Here is an 18,857-nt window from a genome sequence, read left to right as displayed (position 1 = left end):
ATTTGTGAATCATCAACATAGACGTGAGATAAAAAAACCCTGGGAGGAAATGAGATCACCATGGGAGACAGTACAGAGGGAGAAAGAAAGGGGGAAAAAGATTAAGACATTTTAAGGACTAGTAGACAGGACCAGACTTTGTATTTTTTGTCAGGCCTGCGAACCATTCTGCCACTGATGTTCCCTTCTCCCACCCCCACCAAATAATTGACTCCTCCCTCATTATCCTCCACAAAACAAATATTTATAGCTGACTCTTATCTACCTTGATCACATTCCACCCTGCATGAATGTGAATGAACAACACAGTCTCTGGATGTAACTAAATAAATAGGATAACCATGTGTCCCATTGCCAAGAGGAAAAGTAGCAGGACTGGGAGTGGAGTGGAGAATGGAGATGTTGATTCAGAGGCTAAGTTGAAAAATGAGAAGATGGAAAGGAAAAGTGAGAACAAACGGATCTTGCCATAAAGTGTCAGTTTTGTTTTTGCAGTAATCAGCAAAATCTTCGGCGCAGAGAGAGAAAGAGAGGGGAGGTGGGGGGGAAGATGGGGCCTGAGTAGCAGGTTTTAGAAGAAGTCTATCATAGAAGTAACATTGCTTAAGCATGTGAGAAAACAGTGTGGAAGAAAGAGGATCAAACTAAGTTACAATGGAAAATGTCTGAGAAAATGAAACTGGAGGTGAGAACAGAGGTACACCAACAGGTGAAAGAGACAGCCAGAGGGTAGTAAGCAAAAGAAGATAACTACCAAAAATACGATGAAGTTATAATCAACATCAGTTTGGAACAACTCAGGGGATGGTAGAAAGAAGAACGGAGAACAGAAATCTGATTTAGTAATTATCAAGGTTTAAGTAAATACTAGGCATACACAGACTGTGTACTTCCAAGACAATTATTTTTAGCAATAAATTATGATTTGGTGTTCCAGACTGACATACATGTACATGGCAAGCACATATGAAAGCTCTGCACACTGAAAAACTGTGTCAACTAATTGAGCTAGACCAGTTTTTCTGGGCAAATGCACTGAATAATCTCTCTGGATAAAGCCCTCCTATCTTAAGGTTTTGGGAAGGGGGTGGGGGAAATATCATTAGATCACACATTCAATTCTGTAACTTTAGCACCCTCGTGGCCAATATGGAGTCTGCTCTGCAGGCAGCTCTGGCCAAGAGAAGGCGCATGCAGGAATGCAGCAGGAAAAATCCTACTTTGTTAAAATTCAGGCTTTCTGAAATCACTGCATATATTAATGGATAGAGCTTACAAAATATTCAAATATAACAAAATACTACAGACATACAAGTGAGTGGAGTTAAGCTGTTTTAGGAAAAATAACTTTGAATATTCTGTCTTTGCTGTGTTTAAATTCTAAACCATAATTTTGCATTAAGACTTATACTTAGGCTGTAAGTAGACTGCAAACCCCTGGGGAGAGGGATTGTTTGTTTGTTTGTGTAGCACCTAGCATAATAAGGTCCTGATCTGTGATTGGAGCCCACAGATGATACTGCTGTACACATAACAACCAACAACAACATAGTTTTTGCATTGATGATGTTTATAGAATTATATAGTTTTCAATAAGTGTTAAGTTTAATCACAGGCATCATTGCTTTTTATAGTGCCATATCAAACCATGGAATAGCACTTCAAAGACTAATAGCATAATCTTAGCTAAAAACTTTCTATATCCAAAGGCAAGCAAACCTCACTACAGTAAGCTTGGAAGGCTGCCCACTCTTAGCTACACAAGTGGTCATCTTGACTGAAACCCTCAACAATAAAAAGACAACAAAGCAAACCTAGTAAGACTGAAGTAGCTCAGCAGTACACATGTAAACCTAGAGGAACCCAAAAGATAAAGGAAAATTGGTTGGAGAAGAAAAGAAACAATTTCAATAGGCCTCTTAGGTTGTCTAGAGTCACAAATGTATCAATAAAGCTTTGCGCTTATGTGATATCATTAGCTCACACATTCAACCTTTCATCCAAAGATCTTAAAGTTTAAGTTCAGCACTGAGGGAAATATCTCCCTCTGTGCTGATCCAATGTAGAAATGAGTCAATGAGAAATTAATGCAAGCTCTTATGCAGGCAACCAAAGTCACAAGCACAGTCCCTGAATAACGGGTTGCTGATATGCTTACTTGGTTTGTTTCAACAATTCCTCTCTTCCTACTTGACACTCAATGTCTCTGTTTTCCTTACTGTCCTTTGCTTTATCCAGAGTGAAAGGAGAGAGAGAAAAAAAACCAAGACAAAAAAAAAAGCTCATCCCTTTATACAATAAGGAAAAAGGAAGAAAGAATTGGGAAAATTTATTAATTATATGTAACTTATCTACACAATCTCACTAAAGACATATTTAGCTACATATTTGTGACAGTTTATACATCTGCCTGATGCCTGTGTGACACAAATATATCTGCATTCAATAATCCCCCTAGGGAGGGCTAGCTCAGTGGTTTGAGCACTGGCCTGCTAAACCCAGGGTCATGAGTTCAATCCTTGAGGGGGCCATTTAGGGATCTGGGGCAAAAATTGGGGATTGGCCCGACTAGATTGACCTCCTGAGGTCCCTTCCAACCCTGATATTCTATGATTCTAAAGACAGTTCTCAGATCTGGAATATCACCTTATTAGCCTTAAATTAACCCAAATTTAATCGTGGACAACAATATTTTAGACATCAAATGATTCTTGAAATAGGATTTTAACTTTATAGATGATTAATCATACTATTTCTCTTTCACTAGGCATGTATTATGAATAAGTATAGTTGCCTATGGAGAATAATCACATGTTCTAATTACCATTTTGGTTATACGCATAATTAATAACATTCTGGCTTAATAGGACATGCTGCAACTATAGACAGTTGCATGCTTCAGGTCCAAAATCTAACTGTCATCTGAACTGCCAAAGACAAAGAAGCTACGATGCTGTGTTTTTAACTTTGGCAACATTGAACAAATCTTTATACAAGATATTGTGGTAAAATTAATCCTCTCATTGCTTTCATCTACCACCCTCCCTTTGGCCACGTATCAAGAATCACAATAGCATTTTTGTACTGGTAATTTTGTATTACTGTGCTAAACTGTGATATGAAATTAGCTATATTGAAGAAATATGATCACACATTCCTATCAGAACTACACAATATGAGAGTAGATACAGCCTAGTAATCTGAATATCCAAATTATACAAGCAAATTAAATTATGGAAAGCAGACTTACTGATTGTAAGCTTTCATTTTCACGAAGACAAGCTGTTTGGAGTTCTGATTTCAGGGCTGCAATGTGATGTCGATGAGATGCTATTTCTCTCTCTAATGTAGCAACTCTGGAGCTTGCGAGTTGGTAGACATCCATAAAACTTATAATCAGAGCCTTTAAAAAGTAAAATAAATAATCAATACCACGTGGACCTTACATAAATGCCAGGTTGCATACAGCCAAAGTCATTATAGAATCACACTAGCTAACTTTTATTAATAAAGAAAACAAAGGTTGGAAGATTTTCTAAAGTTCAGCAGTATTATTTAACAATTAAAAGACATAGCAAAGGTTTATGTAACCCTACCAATATTGTAAATGGCTAATAGCATTACAGAAAGCACACAACCCTGCACTTAAATTAGGAGATATTTTCAAACATGGATTACTGCATTCAAGAGCTGACACTATTTTTCACTGTACTTAAATACAAGTTTCAGTGGAAGGTCAATTTCTATCTACCGGGAAGTTTACCTCAAAAATACACATTTTCCAAATTGAACTGACACACAAACTCTCTCAGCTCAGATTTTAAAAAAAACCCACAGATTTAATTTGGCATGCAACAAAAGAAATCAAGTAAACTTCCAGACCTCTTAAAGTAAATAACCAGTTTACAATATAGTTGGGAAAATATAATTGTGCTTGTGTATATAACAGAAGAATGTTCCAGCTGTGTAATATTGATCAGACTGATAATAAAGTTAACAGCAAAAGAGAATATAAATGATTTGGCAGTCCTAGTGACTTTAGTAACTTTATATCTACCCTAAATAATAGAACACTGTTGGGATTATTGGTCTTCTTTACATCAGGTTAATCACAGTTTATAGGTTATAGTTTTCTCTTCTGAAGTGACCTGTAGTGAGTTTTCTAACGTAAGAACATCTTTAAGGCTAATATGAAATCTGCCTTCTGAATATAACACTTAGTGGAGGCTAAAATAAATTCACTAGCACTAAAGGAAACTCCCAAGATCTTCTCAAGTTTTTCTTTGTTTTATACATTTTCTACTGTTTGTGCAAATAAAATAAAAGTAACAGGGCTGAAGTGAAATCTATTACACCAGGGGTGAATACGGCCAAATAATACTAGCAAATTACTTACATCACATATATGGTGGCTATTCTCAGTAAGAAGAATCCCAAAGTGTTTTACACATTATGGCCCCAATCCAGGAAAGATATCAAGCCAGTGTAAGGGCTTGCCTTTGTTGATACCTACCAAATGCATCTGTCTTGAGTAGAATGTGGCAGCCATTTACAAAAATATTTCAAAAGGGTTTAGAACAAAACAAAGAATAGCATGTTCCATACAAAACAGTATGATGCTTCACCTCAGTGAGACTGCTCAGGGGCTTAAAGCTAGGCATGTGCTGAAGTTCCTTGATGCATCAGGGCCTGTGACTGAGCACTCAAATCAGGAAATGTCAAAGCTCAGGTTACATGGCCACCTTAACTCTGACCCCTTCTATATAAGTATTAAGATAGAGTCCTTCATTATATTGTATTCTCAACTTTTACAGTAATGACAATAAGGTTAAGTATACCAAATTGAAAATATATTTCAAGATGCTAAACGTGTGGATCTCAAGATGTAGGGAGAAAATCTTGCCCCACTCTATTATTTGAGAAATTGGATGCTGTTGTGTAACTTACACAGAGGGGAACAGAATTTAGGCTGTAGGTGCAATTTGAACTATGGCATTTGCTGACTTTTCTTTGAAATAAAACTAGATTTCTGTAACTATTTAGGGCTACTATCAATATGTGACTTGCAAGCATGCAAACCTATGGTACACATTTAAGGTCACAGCTTAAATTAAAATGTGGAGACTGACTTTTCTTAGCTGCCCACTCTTTGAACTGAGGCCCTGATCCTGCTAGCTTGCATGTGCAGGTGCACCTTTGTGCCAATGCAGTCCCAGTAGTGAGAACAGGGCTCTGCCCATGTATAGGAAGTTGTAGAATCAAGGTGTTACTGAAGCTCCTACTGAAAAGGGTGTTGTGCACCCCATTTCACCACTTCCCTATCAACCATGAACTTTCTAACCCCAGCTGTTTCATTTTCAGAATAGTTTTAAAAGGTTGGAAAGACAGTGTATTTTTCTCCCAACTCTTCCTATGCTCAAATTTTCAGGGGGGAAAAAATAACATCCAGATGAAAGGCAGAAGTTTCACAAAGTTATTAACAAAACAAGTAGCTGGAATAGAAACATTTATGCAACCTTAAGGAGGTTTAAAGTCCCAGAGGAATTTTGACAGGCCAACCTAGATTTGAAATCAGCCAGGACATGGGGGTCAACATCCTCTACGCCTCCAAAAGGCACCAGGAGATCCTCAATAACGAATACCCAGAACTTCAGTTGTAAATCTAATCTGGAAGACAGCACCCCTAGCAGTAAAATGTGCTTAGCATCAAGTCAAGACACTGATTTATTGTTGAGTCAACATGAAGAAAATCACATGGAGAGTCCCCAGCATCGCTTCCTACAGTACCTAAGCTTCCCTTATTTGAATCATCAGTGGGGGAGGGAGAAATCTTTCCTATTTGGTCATTTTAAAGTTTTGTCAAACAGTGATTTCACTGGTTTCTATTGGAATTTAACATTTTTTGTTTTAATCCTTATTTGTATATTACAGATATAACATCTGCATCGCTCTAGAAAGAAGGTTTATTCACTGATCAACAGTGTTTGTTAATAGAATTGGAGATCAGGTATCTTCCAGAAACAAAGCTTAACAGCCCCCCCGCTTCCACCAGCATGCCAGATTTTTAAAAAAACAGATACAACAACGACAAGTACAGATACTTTTGTAGCCTTCCGGATATATTTTTATAGCACTAAATTTGACATTCAGACATGTCTGTAGGAACCACATTTTAGTGAGCCCTTCTGTTTTTTTGAATACACTGGTAATAGCGTGACATGCAAACTGGGAATAGAACATCTGAAACAAGTAACAAATCATCTTTCATGACAAATAAGAATGATTTTTAAAATACATATTAGACATTGATTTTCATTCAGAAAAGTCAGTCATAGTGATCCCTGAACATTATAGGAAGCAATTTTTGCAACCCAGACATATATTTTCACACATTCACTTTAAAAGCTAAAACCCCTTTCAGACTGACGAATATTGTAGGAATGTCAGTGGGGCAGCAGACTTAGCTAAAGAGGCCACAGCAATTCTGAGGGCTGAAGAATGTTAATTTTAAACATTAAAAAAGCCAGCTGAAGTATGGAATATGGGATGTGAGTTAATAAAGGGTGAAACTTGCATAGTGCTGCCAATTTTAGAGCAGAAAAGGTAATGAATTCCTTTTTTTAGTTAATTCAGAGTAAGTAGTGAGAGTCCCCTTCCTATGCCTCCATTTCATAAGAGATGTTATTTGTTTAAAATCATACATTTTATAATGCTATTGACATGGCAGAAGCATATTATAATGTCAAAAGGAGTTGTCACTGTGAGAACATACCCATGTTCCAACACTACTGCTCAAGACACTGTCAGCTTCATGAAAATGGAAGGGCAACATGCTGAACTGGCTACAACTAATGACACAAAAAGGGTACTGAAGACAGTAGCATGGAGAAAGGAAGGTCTTACAATTAAGGTGCTGGACTGGGGTAAATGTTAAGAAGTACTTAAATCCCATTTTAAGATGTGATTTTCAATGAAATTTAAGAGCCTAAAGGCCAGATTTTTAAATGTCTTTAGGTGCTTAAAGATGCTGGTGGATGGCTAGTGGGATTTTCAGAAGTGTCTGGGTGCCTAACTCTCATTGATTGCAAAGGGAGTTAGGTGCCGAGGTATTTTGAAAAGTTAGATGCTGAGGTGCCTATCTGCATCTCTAGATGCCTTTTAAACACTTTTAAACACCTGGCCCTAAATTACTTTTGAAAATGGAACGTAGGTACCTTTGAATATGTTAATCTTAATTGATTTTTGTCTCTATTCCCAATCAGTAAAAGGGGGCATTGTGAGAATCAATGTGTTAATGTCTGTGATGCACTCAGTTACTATGATGATGGAGGTACTGTGAGTGGGTAGATAGATAAGATAGTACTTAACCAACATTTAAAAAGTGGAAGGATAAAATGGACATTGAAAGGTGACACTATCTTTTTTAAACTAAAACAGAAAAAGGTAAGGATTAGTTAAAAGCATAACAAAACACTGGAAAAACAAGAACAAGAAAAATCTATTTAACGTAATAGGTAAGCTGAACCCTGCTCAAAAAGTACTAAGTTTGAGGATGGCCTATTTGTATTACAGAATTTCTCACAAATAGTTCTGGTTTGGGCCCCGTATCTATGAAGTTGAGCATCTTACTCTAACAAATTTCCAGTGAGGCAAACGACTTCAAGGCTTATATGATTTTTTTAATAACACAATGAACTATGGAGCAAAAGTGTAATTTTAAAATTATCATACTGTCCCCCTCCAATCAACTTTAGAATAGAACAAGAGTTTTCACAGGAGGCCCCTTTCTACAGCACATGCAATAATAATAATTAATAATAATAATAATAATTAATAAATACAAATATTCCCTCCCTTCAGTGATATGACTGACTGATCATCTTTATGTGCTCAGTCTTATTCAGAAACAGCAATTCTAAGATGTGCAGTGTAACATTATGCTTGTAAATATCTTTTACATTATACTATTGCCTATAAATTTGTCAGCGAGAAGACTTTAATCTTTGGAGATATTTTTTTTATAAAGTATAGTAAAATATGGCATTCTGATAGCTGGCACTGGTAAATTATGCAACAGTGTTCAAGAGACATGAAGATTAAAGTACAAAATGAGGGCTAAAGCATATCCTTTAAATTTAATTAACTAGATCAAAGGTCACTCAAAGTATTACCAAGTTAAAAACTTCAGTGGAAAAATATTTTAGGAAACATTCAGAGTGCACAAATTATTAAATGATTTCTTGTCAATGTGTTTATTATACTTCATGAGGAAAGGAAAATCAGTTATTTATTCCATGTGGAAATACTCTATCAGTGGGATACCCCTTTCCCAATAATTAGATTCATGTAACCTAGTTAGAGTAAATACAATCCAATAAGAACTTTAATTTTTTTCTGCAATTTTACTTTCTGTGTTTTGATTTGCAGATAACAAAAGATTAAAATATTATCTAATGCCTTCATAGCTTTACATTGTTTCCAAAGCTGCTAATAAATACCAAATGTAAAACAAATTGCATTAAGGACCAGATCCTCAGCTTGTAAATCAACGTAGTGCTACTGACTTTCATTTCATTTACACCAGCTGAGAATCTGATCCTGAGAGTACAGCAATTACACACCTAGAGATAATTTTAGCTCCTATTTAGAAGAAAGGAAAGGGAAGGAAATAAATAACCACAGGCAACCTATTATGAGCTAATGCAAATCAAAGAACGTGTAATAAACAGACCAGACAGACAACATAAGCCTCAAATGTGTAGCGTATGATACAGCAGTCAGAAAATTCAAGAACCAACTACTTCACACTACACTTTTATTTTTAAAGTATGAAAAAGAAGAAAAATCAAAATTTAGGTTTCCCCCTTCAGGAAATTCTGAACTAAAAAGAATATTAGTAGGTAGTAAAATGTACCTAAGGGCAATATATACAAAGAGATAAAAAGAACAAGAGAAAGAATAATAAATGGACTACAGAAGAATGAGAGCTTAACTTTAGTATAACAAAGCACTTAGATAAAAATCTGAAGAGACTAAGAATTTTATGTATAGTATGAAGTTTGGCTGACGTGTGATATGGGCAAAAGCAATCAGCATGAAAATAAAACCCAAAAGATTGGAGTTGTGTGTGTTTAATAGAGAATGTACAGTATGCCTTTTATTACTGCAACCCTAGTTTATGTCTGGCCCTAACATTACATAAATAAGATTAGTTTAACAGGTTCACAAAAAACAAACATATACCAACCAATTAATTTTGGCTTTGAGAAGGCCAACCCCGAGTGATTTTATGATATTTATTAGAAGTCTGTGGAGGCTGCTTTTGTGGGTAGAGGGATTAATTTCCCCCTTCATTTTAGCATTTGAAAATTCACTCTGGCTGCCTTGTCCCATCGCCCAAAATGTCTAGTGGCAACATCAGTAGAGGATGTAAATATAGCAGCCTCTCAGGCATCAGAAAAGGCCACATGGGAGACAACATTCAGCAAAATTGCACTTTTGCAGCTGTTTGGCACTTTTTTAATGATCTGTTCTCCTGGTATCTTGTTTCAACAGTAAACTTTTTGTTGGGTCCATTCAACCGTGGCACGTACAATTTAAATGTGCCAAAAATCAAACCAGTCCTGTTACAACTTTTTTCAACCAAACCTGACTCAGGGCCATACTTGGGGCCTAACTCCATCCCCTTTGTTCCGATAACAATTATGTTCCCCCCAAAGGTCTCAGAGGATAGCCCAAGGAAAGGAAGCTTGAAATAAAAGGCTAGATTCTCTGTCAGAGGTAATGACATGACTTCCTACAAGAAAACTGAAAAGAGAGCATTGAAATTGACAGAGACTGAAGGGAAAGTGCTTCTTCTGGAAACCACAGCAAATGGGCATAAAACAATAGTCATGGAAATTATTATAAAGAATAAGATGCTCAAGAATAATATTGATTCTATGGAAAATAATCTATAAATTAAGACCATTAGGTGGGGAGTTTGTTTATAAGCTCAGGTACTGAGAGTTTCATAATAAAGTGGCTACCTAAGACTCTGGGGAGTCAGAACTTTCTTCTAACTATTGAACCAAGCTACCATTTAAGAAGGAGGATCTCGCTGATGCATGGAATATTACTTTCATTATTTATTACATGCTGACAGGCTTGGTAGTGTACAAGATGAAAAATAAAGGCAGTCATTGCCCCAGATAGCTTACAGTTTAAGCAACAGACACAGAAGAAGATGCTGAAACTATTCCCTCCCTCCTCTCTCCCATTTTCTCTCTCTTTTCCTCCTAAACAACATTGGTAATTTTATTGTGGGTTAGTATTTGTGGGTCTCGAGGAGAAAGGGAGTCTTTTGAGGGTTTGTGTGTCAGCAAAAGAGGGGCACCGGTACTAGAAAGTCATTCCATGAATCGGAGGGCATCATGAAAAGGGCATGAAGATGGAAAGGGAGGAGACAGGCACCAAGACTACCACCACTGAGGGAACAAAATAAGAAACTACATCTGAGATTTAGGCTGGGCTTTTAAGGGACAGATGAGATGATTAAACTTGATATAGTGGGGAAGGGAAAGCTAATGAAGTGAATTGAAGAGGGAGGGATATTGCCTGATGAACTGCCAAGGAAGATAATTTTAGAGACTATGTTTTCGAATGATCAGAGGGGAGCAAAATGGGGAAATTAATATTAGATTTCCAAGATATCGTGGGGGAAGGAGCAGCAAGACTCCATAAGAACCTCAAGGTACTGGGGGTATGTTACTTTGCCATTAAGGTAGCTTCATGGTTAAGTCATGTACACCTAAGAAATACAGCAGTATGCATGTGTGCACAGGTACATTAGCTTAGTAGTTTAGAGCCTGATCCAACTCAGACTGCAGTGCCAAAGAAAAACTGTGCTGATGGCTCAAAAAAATTACAAGAATAAGGAGGCTGACAAAATTATTTACATAAATACCACAGAGATCTTACATAAAACTCTAATTCAAGTTTAATCAGGATTATTTTGACAAAGCAGTTTGTATAAACAGAAAAGAAAGAAAAAAGGTACAAGGTGTTACATGTGTATCTAATGTAGGAAAAAATATGATATTGTATTTATTTGAGATTACAGAATGTGACCTACCATAGTTCTATTCTATTCTACCATAGAATAGTTAAAGAGCCTACCATAAAGCACACACATACAATGAATGGGCCAGAATTAAGTACTTTGAATACTTAATCATGCAACCTTTATTTATTCAATGTATTTTTAAATGGAATTATATAAACAGTTTTCATTCTGTTGCATTGTCTAACACACGTTATATGTCTCAAGCAGAAAAATTTCTCCCTGGGAAACTGACTTTATTCTGAAACAGTTTTAGACAACCAGTTTAAAAAGGGTTCTAGTCAATGTTTTTGTTCTGGCAGCATCTAGCTAGTGTGGACAGGTCACCTATCTCTTGAAAGAGTTTTTGAAAAATGTTCTTAAACATTTTTCTACTTTGAGATGGGGTTTGTCAGTTTCCCAGGACAAAAAAGGAGGGAGGTTTGGATTGAATGTTTATCTGAACCTATGAAAGTCCCACCCATCCACAGGCCAACTTGATATTTGATACGCATCCCTAATCATTCAGACTCACAAAATTATTCCATTCATCCACCCATCTGTTAGATGTTTCTTCTCTTTCCCTTCCCACCTCCTTTCCAATCTTGGTGGTTTCTCCTTTGACTTTCACCCTTGTCTTTCTCTATCAATGTCACAAACTCAGGTACCACACCCATACATTTCAAAAGTAAGTGCCCTACTCCAAATATATTTGCCCTGAAAAGCAATGGAAATTTTGAACCCTAAAAACGGATGCTGTTTTCAACCCAGTAAACAGCGTTTGGACTTGACTATTGTAACTCTTTAGCAGCATGTTCCACTATACATTAATCAACTTGGTAACCCAATAACCAAGACAATAGGTTCAACATACACATGCAATCCTGTGTTCACACCCTATACACTATTGTAATAATCTTTGTACAAGGTATGCCTTGCGAGGCATCATTTAAAAACTGACAACTTGCAGGTCAGTATTGTTATGGTGAAATATAGGTAGCAACTTTATATGTGACGTTATAAGATTCCCCTGTATGATGTTAACAACATGTGTTCCAAACCCACAGCCCTGCTCAGGTCTGTCCTAAACAAAGTAATGTGTGTGCCTTAATTTACATTTAAGCAGTAAACAGAGTCATCAAGTGGCCATTCTTTGGCAAGAAAGGGAGGCACGGACAAAGAGATCAGCATCTTAGCAAAGAAACAGCATAAGGTCTCCTTCGTTCACCAGACCCTATGTCTCTTGGTTCTTAGCTGGAAATGCTTTTCAATTAGGAACTGAAACTATAAAAAAGAGGGGCAAATACCCCAAGACACCCCTCTCTGTTACCTCGCTGACTTCATTTGCTGCACCTGAGAAGACAAAGGAAACAGCTGTTGGACTCTGGTGGGCCAGAGGAGGTCCTGAACTAAAGAGTTTGGTTAGTAATGCTGCTAGAAGCATGTGGTGTGAAACTTTGCTTGATTCTAATATAGTTTGTTACGTGAGGTACCAGTAAGCATTTTATATTTACTTTTCTTGTAACCATCTCTGACTTTTATACTTTATTATTTGTACTTGCTTAAAATCTCTCTGTGGTTAATGAACTTGTTTTATTGTTTTATCTAACCCAGTGTGTTTAAGTTAAAGTAGCTGGATAACTCTATTTAGGATAACAAGCACTTAAAGGAATAATGGTCTTAATATGTTTGTACAGTCCAGGAGATGGCTGGGCAATACAAGACAAACATTTCTGGGGGGAAATTTGGAGTGTGTTGGGATCACCCTGCAGTATAACCAAGGCTCGTGAAAGCCTGCAGGCTGCAGTTAAACACAAACACGTCCGGAAGTGACCTGAATGCTGGTTATGAGCAGTCCAGGTTGGAGGCTACAACAGCAAGGCATTACAGAGCATCCCAGGTTACAGGGCAAAGGTGACAGCCCCCCATTGGTCTGGATTTTATCCCGATATGTCACACTCAATAACCAAGGTGACAGTTAACTTACACATGCAATATGGGAGTACAAAAGAGAACAGATGCATTTCAAATTGTAAGACTTCATGCATCTGAAATTCACATATTTACAAAACATACACTTTAGAACTGCACTCTCAAATAGGATAAAGATAAGAGAAGATTTAGTATAACTCAAAAATATATCATTTAATTTTCAATCTGTCCTAAACTTTTCTTTTTCAATTTCACTTCATCAGTACACCACTTGGGACACAATATCAGCCTACTTCTTAAACACAAGACAACTGTGGAATTAACAGAACAGCTTCATTTTTACGCCTAGTTTTATATTCTGAAAGGCTTACTTGAGTTTTCCTTAATCCTTAAGTTGCATATTCATTGCTATATTTCCTCCAACTGCTGTCACTTAAATTGTCATGCAGAACAGGGCAAATCGGGGTCAGTTTATGTAAGCGGCATCAATCAGAGAAACTTCATCAGTCTTTATTTCAAGGCATTATGCAAAGAAAACTGACATTAAGAGAGCCTTAACTGACAGCAAACGAAATCAATCAGCAAATCACTAAGCCATAATAAACTCGCTCAAATTGTAGATAACCCTTCCTTTTCCAGGCCTTTACCTAAACAGCCCATCAAATGCTGCCTTTGACCAAAAATCCCATCAATTCTGTTACAAAATCTTAGCAATAATATAATGTAAAACTTCTTAAATTCTCATTACTTTCACATTATCAATAAGGATAAGCAAAGATAAATCAGGTTTGTTTATAATGATGAAATAGTAGGCTCCTAAATGAAAAACAAAAGATTTAAGATTTGGATAGGACTTTTTAAGTTGACTACTAATCATGTGGCTAAAAATTGAATAGGACTTGCTCCTGCTCCCAATGAAGTCACTGGGAATACTCTCAGACTTCAACCACAGTATGATAAAGCCCAGTACAGTTTTTCTCTGCTATTCAACAGATTCACTCACTCAACATTCTTCTACTTTTATTGCTTTGTTTTGAAATTAAAAGAACCAGCACCACAAAGCAGACACCAGAGCTTCAGCTTCTCTGACCTTTCACTTTATACTGCGTTATTCATGAGTCTATCCATTTATTTAGGTACTCATATAGCCCTCAATAGCATAAATATCTAATCTCCTGAATGGGCTCATCCACAAATTGGTATTATAGGCTGCATACAGCAATATGAAACAATAGGAAAAAGATCACAGCACACTCAAGCTAGGGAGGGAGAAAGAATTGATAAAACAACTTCTTTCCAAAAGATACTACATAGATTCCCTGACCAGCAATGGAAAGTCTACACTCAAGGGCTACCTTGGTACAGCTGCGTTGCTGTAGCACATCTGGTAAAGACAAGCTATGCCAACGGGGGAGCACTTTCCAATCAGTGTAATTACTTCACCTCTGTGAGAGGCAGAAGCTATGTTGGCAGGAAAGCGTCTCACGCCGACATAGCACCGGCGTGGACAGTGCTGAGGTTGATGTGGGTCTTATCACATCACGGAGCGATATAAGTTACATCGACTTAAGCGGTAATGTAGACCAGCCCTTAAAGGGAAAGGATTTCTCCAATTGAAAAAGGAGACTACTAACACAGGAAGTGCCAAGAAATCCTTACACTGTTTGGATATTTTCCTACCACCAGACATTTTCCTCTTGTAGCAATGGCATATATGAAAAGCTCAATCTAACACTACAAGTCTCATCTTACCAAAGGAATAATTACTATGAAATAATACTGATACTTCCTGCTGGCTCCTGAGCATATATCCTTGTTGGCGACAAGCTGAAAACTACAAGAAGAAAGCAGAATTGCAAGCAGAAGCCAAACTAATGAAATTGAAAGTCACCATGTCATAAATATACAGGGAAGGGTAAACCCCTTTAAAATCCCTCCTGGCCAGAGTAAAACTCCTCTCACCTGTAAAGGGTTAAGAAGCTAAAGGTAACCTCACTGGCACCTGACCAAAATGACCAGTGAGGAGACAAGATACTTTCAAAAGCTGGGAGGAGGGAGAGAAACAAAGGGTCTCTGTCTATATGCTGTTTCTGCCAGGGATAGACCAGGAATGGAGTCTTAGAACTTTTAGTAAGTAATCTAGCTAGGTATGTGTTAGATTATGATTTCTTTAAATGGCTGAGAAAAGAATTGTGCTGAATAGAATAACTATTTCTGTCTGTGTATCTTTTTTGTAACTTAAGGTTTTGCCTAGAGGGATTCTCTATGTTTTGAATCTAATTACCCTGTAAGGTATCTACCATTCTGATTTTACAGAGGTGATTTCTTTACTTCTATTTACTTCTATTTCTATTAAAAAAGTCTTCTTGTAAGAAAACTGAATGCTTTTTCATTGTTCTCAGATCCAAGGGTTTGGGTCTGTGGTCACCTATGCAAATTCGTGAGGCTTTTTATCCAACATTTCCCAGGAAAAGGGGGTGCAAGTGTTGGGAGGATTGTTCATTGTTCTTATGATCCAAGGGTCTGGGTCTGTAGTCACCTGGGCAAAGTGAGGCTTTTTACCAAACCTTGTCCAGGAAGTGGGGTGCAAGGTTTTGGGAAGTATTTTGGGGGGAAAGACGTTTCCAAACAGCTCTTCCCCAGTAACCAGTATTTGTTTGGTGGTGGTAGCGGCCAATCCAAGGACAAAGGGTGGAATATTTTGTACCTTGGGGAAGTTTTGACCTAAGCTGGTAAAGATAAGCTTAGGAGGTTTTTCATGCAGGTCCCCACATCTGTACCCTAGCGTTCAGAGTGGGGAAAGAACCTTGACACACAAGAAATCACAAACTAAAAACAAAAACAAAACAAAAAAAAGAGGGCAGGGTCCAATCCCCTCTCCCTTCTTTGCACAATACAAGGACAGAACATAACTCCCTATTTTGATTGAGATTCTCTTTTCAAGCAGCAAAGGGTCCTGTAGCACCTTAAAGACTAACAGACGTATTGGAGCATAAGCTTTCGTGGGTGAATACCCACTTCGTCAGAGGCATGTAGTGGAAATTTCCAGAGACAGATATAAATATGCAAGCAAGAATCAGGCTAGGGATAATGAGATTAGTTCAATCAGGGAGGATGAGGCCCTCTTCTAGCAGTTGAGGTGTGAACACCAAGGGAAAAGAAATGGCTTTTGTAGTTGGCTAGCCATTCACAGTCTTTGTTTAATCCTGAGCTGATGGTGTCAAATTTGAAAATGAACTGAAGCTCAGCAGTTTCTCTTTGAAGTCTGGTCCTGAAGGTTTTTTTGCTGCAGGATGGCTACCTTTAAAGCTGCTATTGTGTGTCCAGGGAGGTTGAAGTGTTCTCCTACAGGTTTTTGTATATTGCCATTCCTAATATCCGATTTGTGTCCATTTATCCTTTTACGTAGGGACTGTCCAGTTTTGCTGACGTACGTAGCATTGCTGGCACATGATGGCATGTATTACATTGGTGGACATGCAGGTGAATGAACCGGTGATGGCGTGGCTGATCTGGTTAGGTCCTGTGATGGTGTTGCTGATGTAGATATGTGAGCAGAGTTGGCATCGAGGTTTGTTGCATGGATTGGTTCCTGAGTTAGAGTTACTATGGTGAGATGTGTAGTTGCTGGTGAGAATATGCTTCAGGTTGGCGGGTTATCTGTGGGCGAGGACTGACCTGCCTCCCAAGCCCTGTGAAAGTGAGGGATCATTGTCCAGGATGGGTTATAGATCACCGATGATGCGTTGGAGAGGTTTTAGCTGAGGACTGTATGTGATGGCCAGTGGAGTTCTGCTGGTTTCTTTCTTGGGCTTGTCTTGCAGCAGGAGGCTTCTGGGTACACGTCTGGCTCTGTTGATCTGTTTCCTTATTTCCTCATGTAGGTATCATAGTTTTGAGAATGCTTGGTGAAAATCTTGTAGGTGTTGGTCTCTGTCTGAGGGGTTGGAGCAAATGTGGTTGTACCTCAGTGCTTGGCTGTAGGCAATGGATTGTGTAGTGTGTCCGGGATGGAAGCTGGAGGCGTGAAGGTAGGCATAGTTTCTCTTTCCAGAAACTGATGACTTGATGAACCAAAGAGGCAGCAACCCCTTCCATGCCCACTCTGATCTCCTTGACCGTCCAAAAATACAAGGCTGAAAAAGTGTGGAATTTTTTTGGGGGGGGCGGGGGGGTCTTTCGTGTTTTATGGACTATGACTAAACCCTAAACAGGATTGGTGCCCCACAATGTTACCCAAAAAAGGCTTACAAGCTAAACTGACCAAAAAAATGGGCTACGGGTACAGGAGTATGCTGTACAAGCAGAATGATTGGCAGGATGATGGACATACAGCTTGCAAGAGCCAGTTCTTTTCTTAACTGTATTCCAGTATTTATTTATTTGGCGTGTGGGGAGTGGAGGGAAAATGGCAGGAAGGGTGAGCAAATAGGTGAAAGGGAGTCAGGAAGACAAAGGAAGGAAGGTAACTCTCAAACAACAGTTTCTACAGCTGCCCTCACAAAAATACCGCTTAAAAATTAAAAGAACATTCAGATCTATTGCCGATGATGTGCCAATCAAGAGCCTGGAAGGTAGCTCAGCATATGCCATATGCGAGAATCTCATATTACCAGTTTATAAAATAAATCATAATCCAAAAAGGATTACTTATTACCATTTTAATAAATCCCTGAAATAAGTATGAACATCCAAAGAAATGGTTACTTATATGTACCTGGAGGTTCTTTAAGATTCATGGTCTCTATCTGTATTCCACACGTGAGTACACATGCTTCAGGCATCTGAGCCCAGGGATTTCTAGCAAGTAGTGCCCATTGGTCCTCACCTCCACAACTGCCCTCCTTGTGCTCCAAACCGAGGGCATAAGGGGAAGTGCAGACCAACGCCTCTCCAGTTCCTCCTCTTACGACGAATCAGAAAGAGCTGAAGCAGAGATGGAGGAGGTCAGGTAGTGGAATACAGATAGGGACCACATGTGCTCTGGATTATGAACAGGAGAGGACATCCCTAGCTCCTTAAGGTGGTTTCTTCCTCCAGTGCCAATATGTCCCTCAGGAGGGTTGGTCTGAAAGGAGAGGAGCTTGAGGGTAGGGATGGCTGAAGATATCCCCTGGGGAGGAGGTACAGGTTTCAGTTCATCTCAGAGTGCAAGGTGTTCCAGTGGTCTGGACCCATGCATCCGTCACATCCATGGTCATGGTGGATCCTTCTGGGGGGTGGTTCCGTACTGTAGAAGAGCCTGCAGTTCTAGCCTGCAGTTCTTACATGGCAACCATTGGTGCCGATCCTTTGGCTTGTGAACCAGAGCCTTAATAGGTACTGGTGGATCCTTTCTCCTTCGTGTCTTACTCTCATGTTCAGGTAGCAGACCTAAATCCTTAGGATCCATGCACAAGGACTCACCTGATGTGGATGGAGTCGGGGAGGGATCCCTTTTTTTAAAGGCAGATGTGGAAGGAGAGATCTGTCCTTGCATTTGTGAGAGTGATGCTTATTCTCATGAAAAGCCTTAGTTAATGATTCCTTGGGCTTAGAAGCTCTGGCCTCAGCTCCTGAGCTCATTCTCAGGGGGGTGCTGCTCATTGCCTGAGGCTGCTGTACAGGGGGTCTCCCTGGCCTGGAACTGAGAAGGCTATGAGACATTTCTTCAGTGTGAGCTCTTGTCCCTCATGAGTTCAAGGAGGGAAGGAACGGCAGATGCGTGTACTTAGCAGATATGTGAACCTCTCCAAGGCAATCGAAGTAGCACTGATTTTCTTCGCTCATGGAGAAAAAGCGGAGGCAAGAGATAGAGTTCTTAAACCTTGGGAATCTGGGTATAATCCTTGGGGAGAGGCTCCCC

General features: G+C 38.7%; 1 protein-coding gene across 2 annotated transcripts in view; it reads right to left on the bottom strand.

The window, feature by feature from the left end:
* The window catches only part of CCDC171 (coiled-coil domain containing 171), a 235,024-nt gene that overhangs the window by 32,603 nt on the left and 183,564 nt on the right, over window positions 1-18,857 (bottom strand). For both annotated transcript variants that reach the window (XM_073345441.1, XM_073345440.1), the window contains one exon: window positions 3,251-3,403. In XM_073345441.1, the coding sequence (XP_073201542.1) occupies window positions 3,251-3,403 (153 nt within the window). The remainder of the gene's footprint in view (window positions 1-3,250; window positions 3,404-18,857) is intronic.

This window comes from Lepidochelys kempii, chromosome 5, assembly GCF_965140285.1.
Source record: "Lepidochelys kempii isolate rLepKem1 chromosome 5, rLepKem1.hap1, whole genome shotgun sequence".
Taxonomy (NCBI): Eukaryota; Metazoa; Chordata; order Testudines; family Cheloniidae; genus Lepidochelys; species Lepidochelys kempii.
Note: the sequence above shows the minus strand (reverse complement) of the source record. Positions and strands in the feature narration are given on the sequence as shown.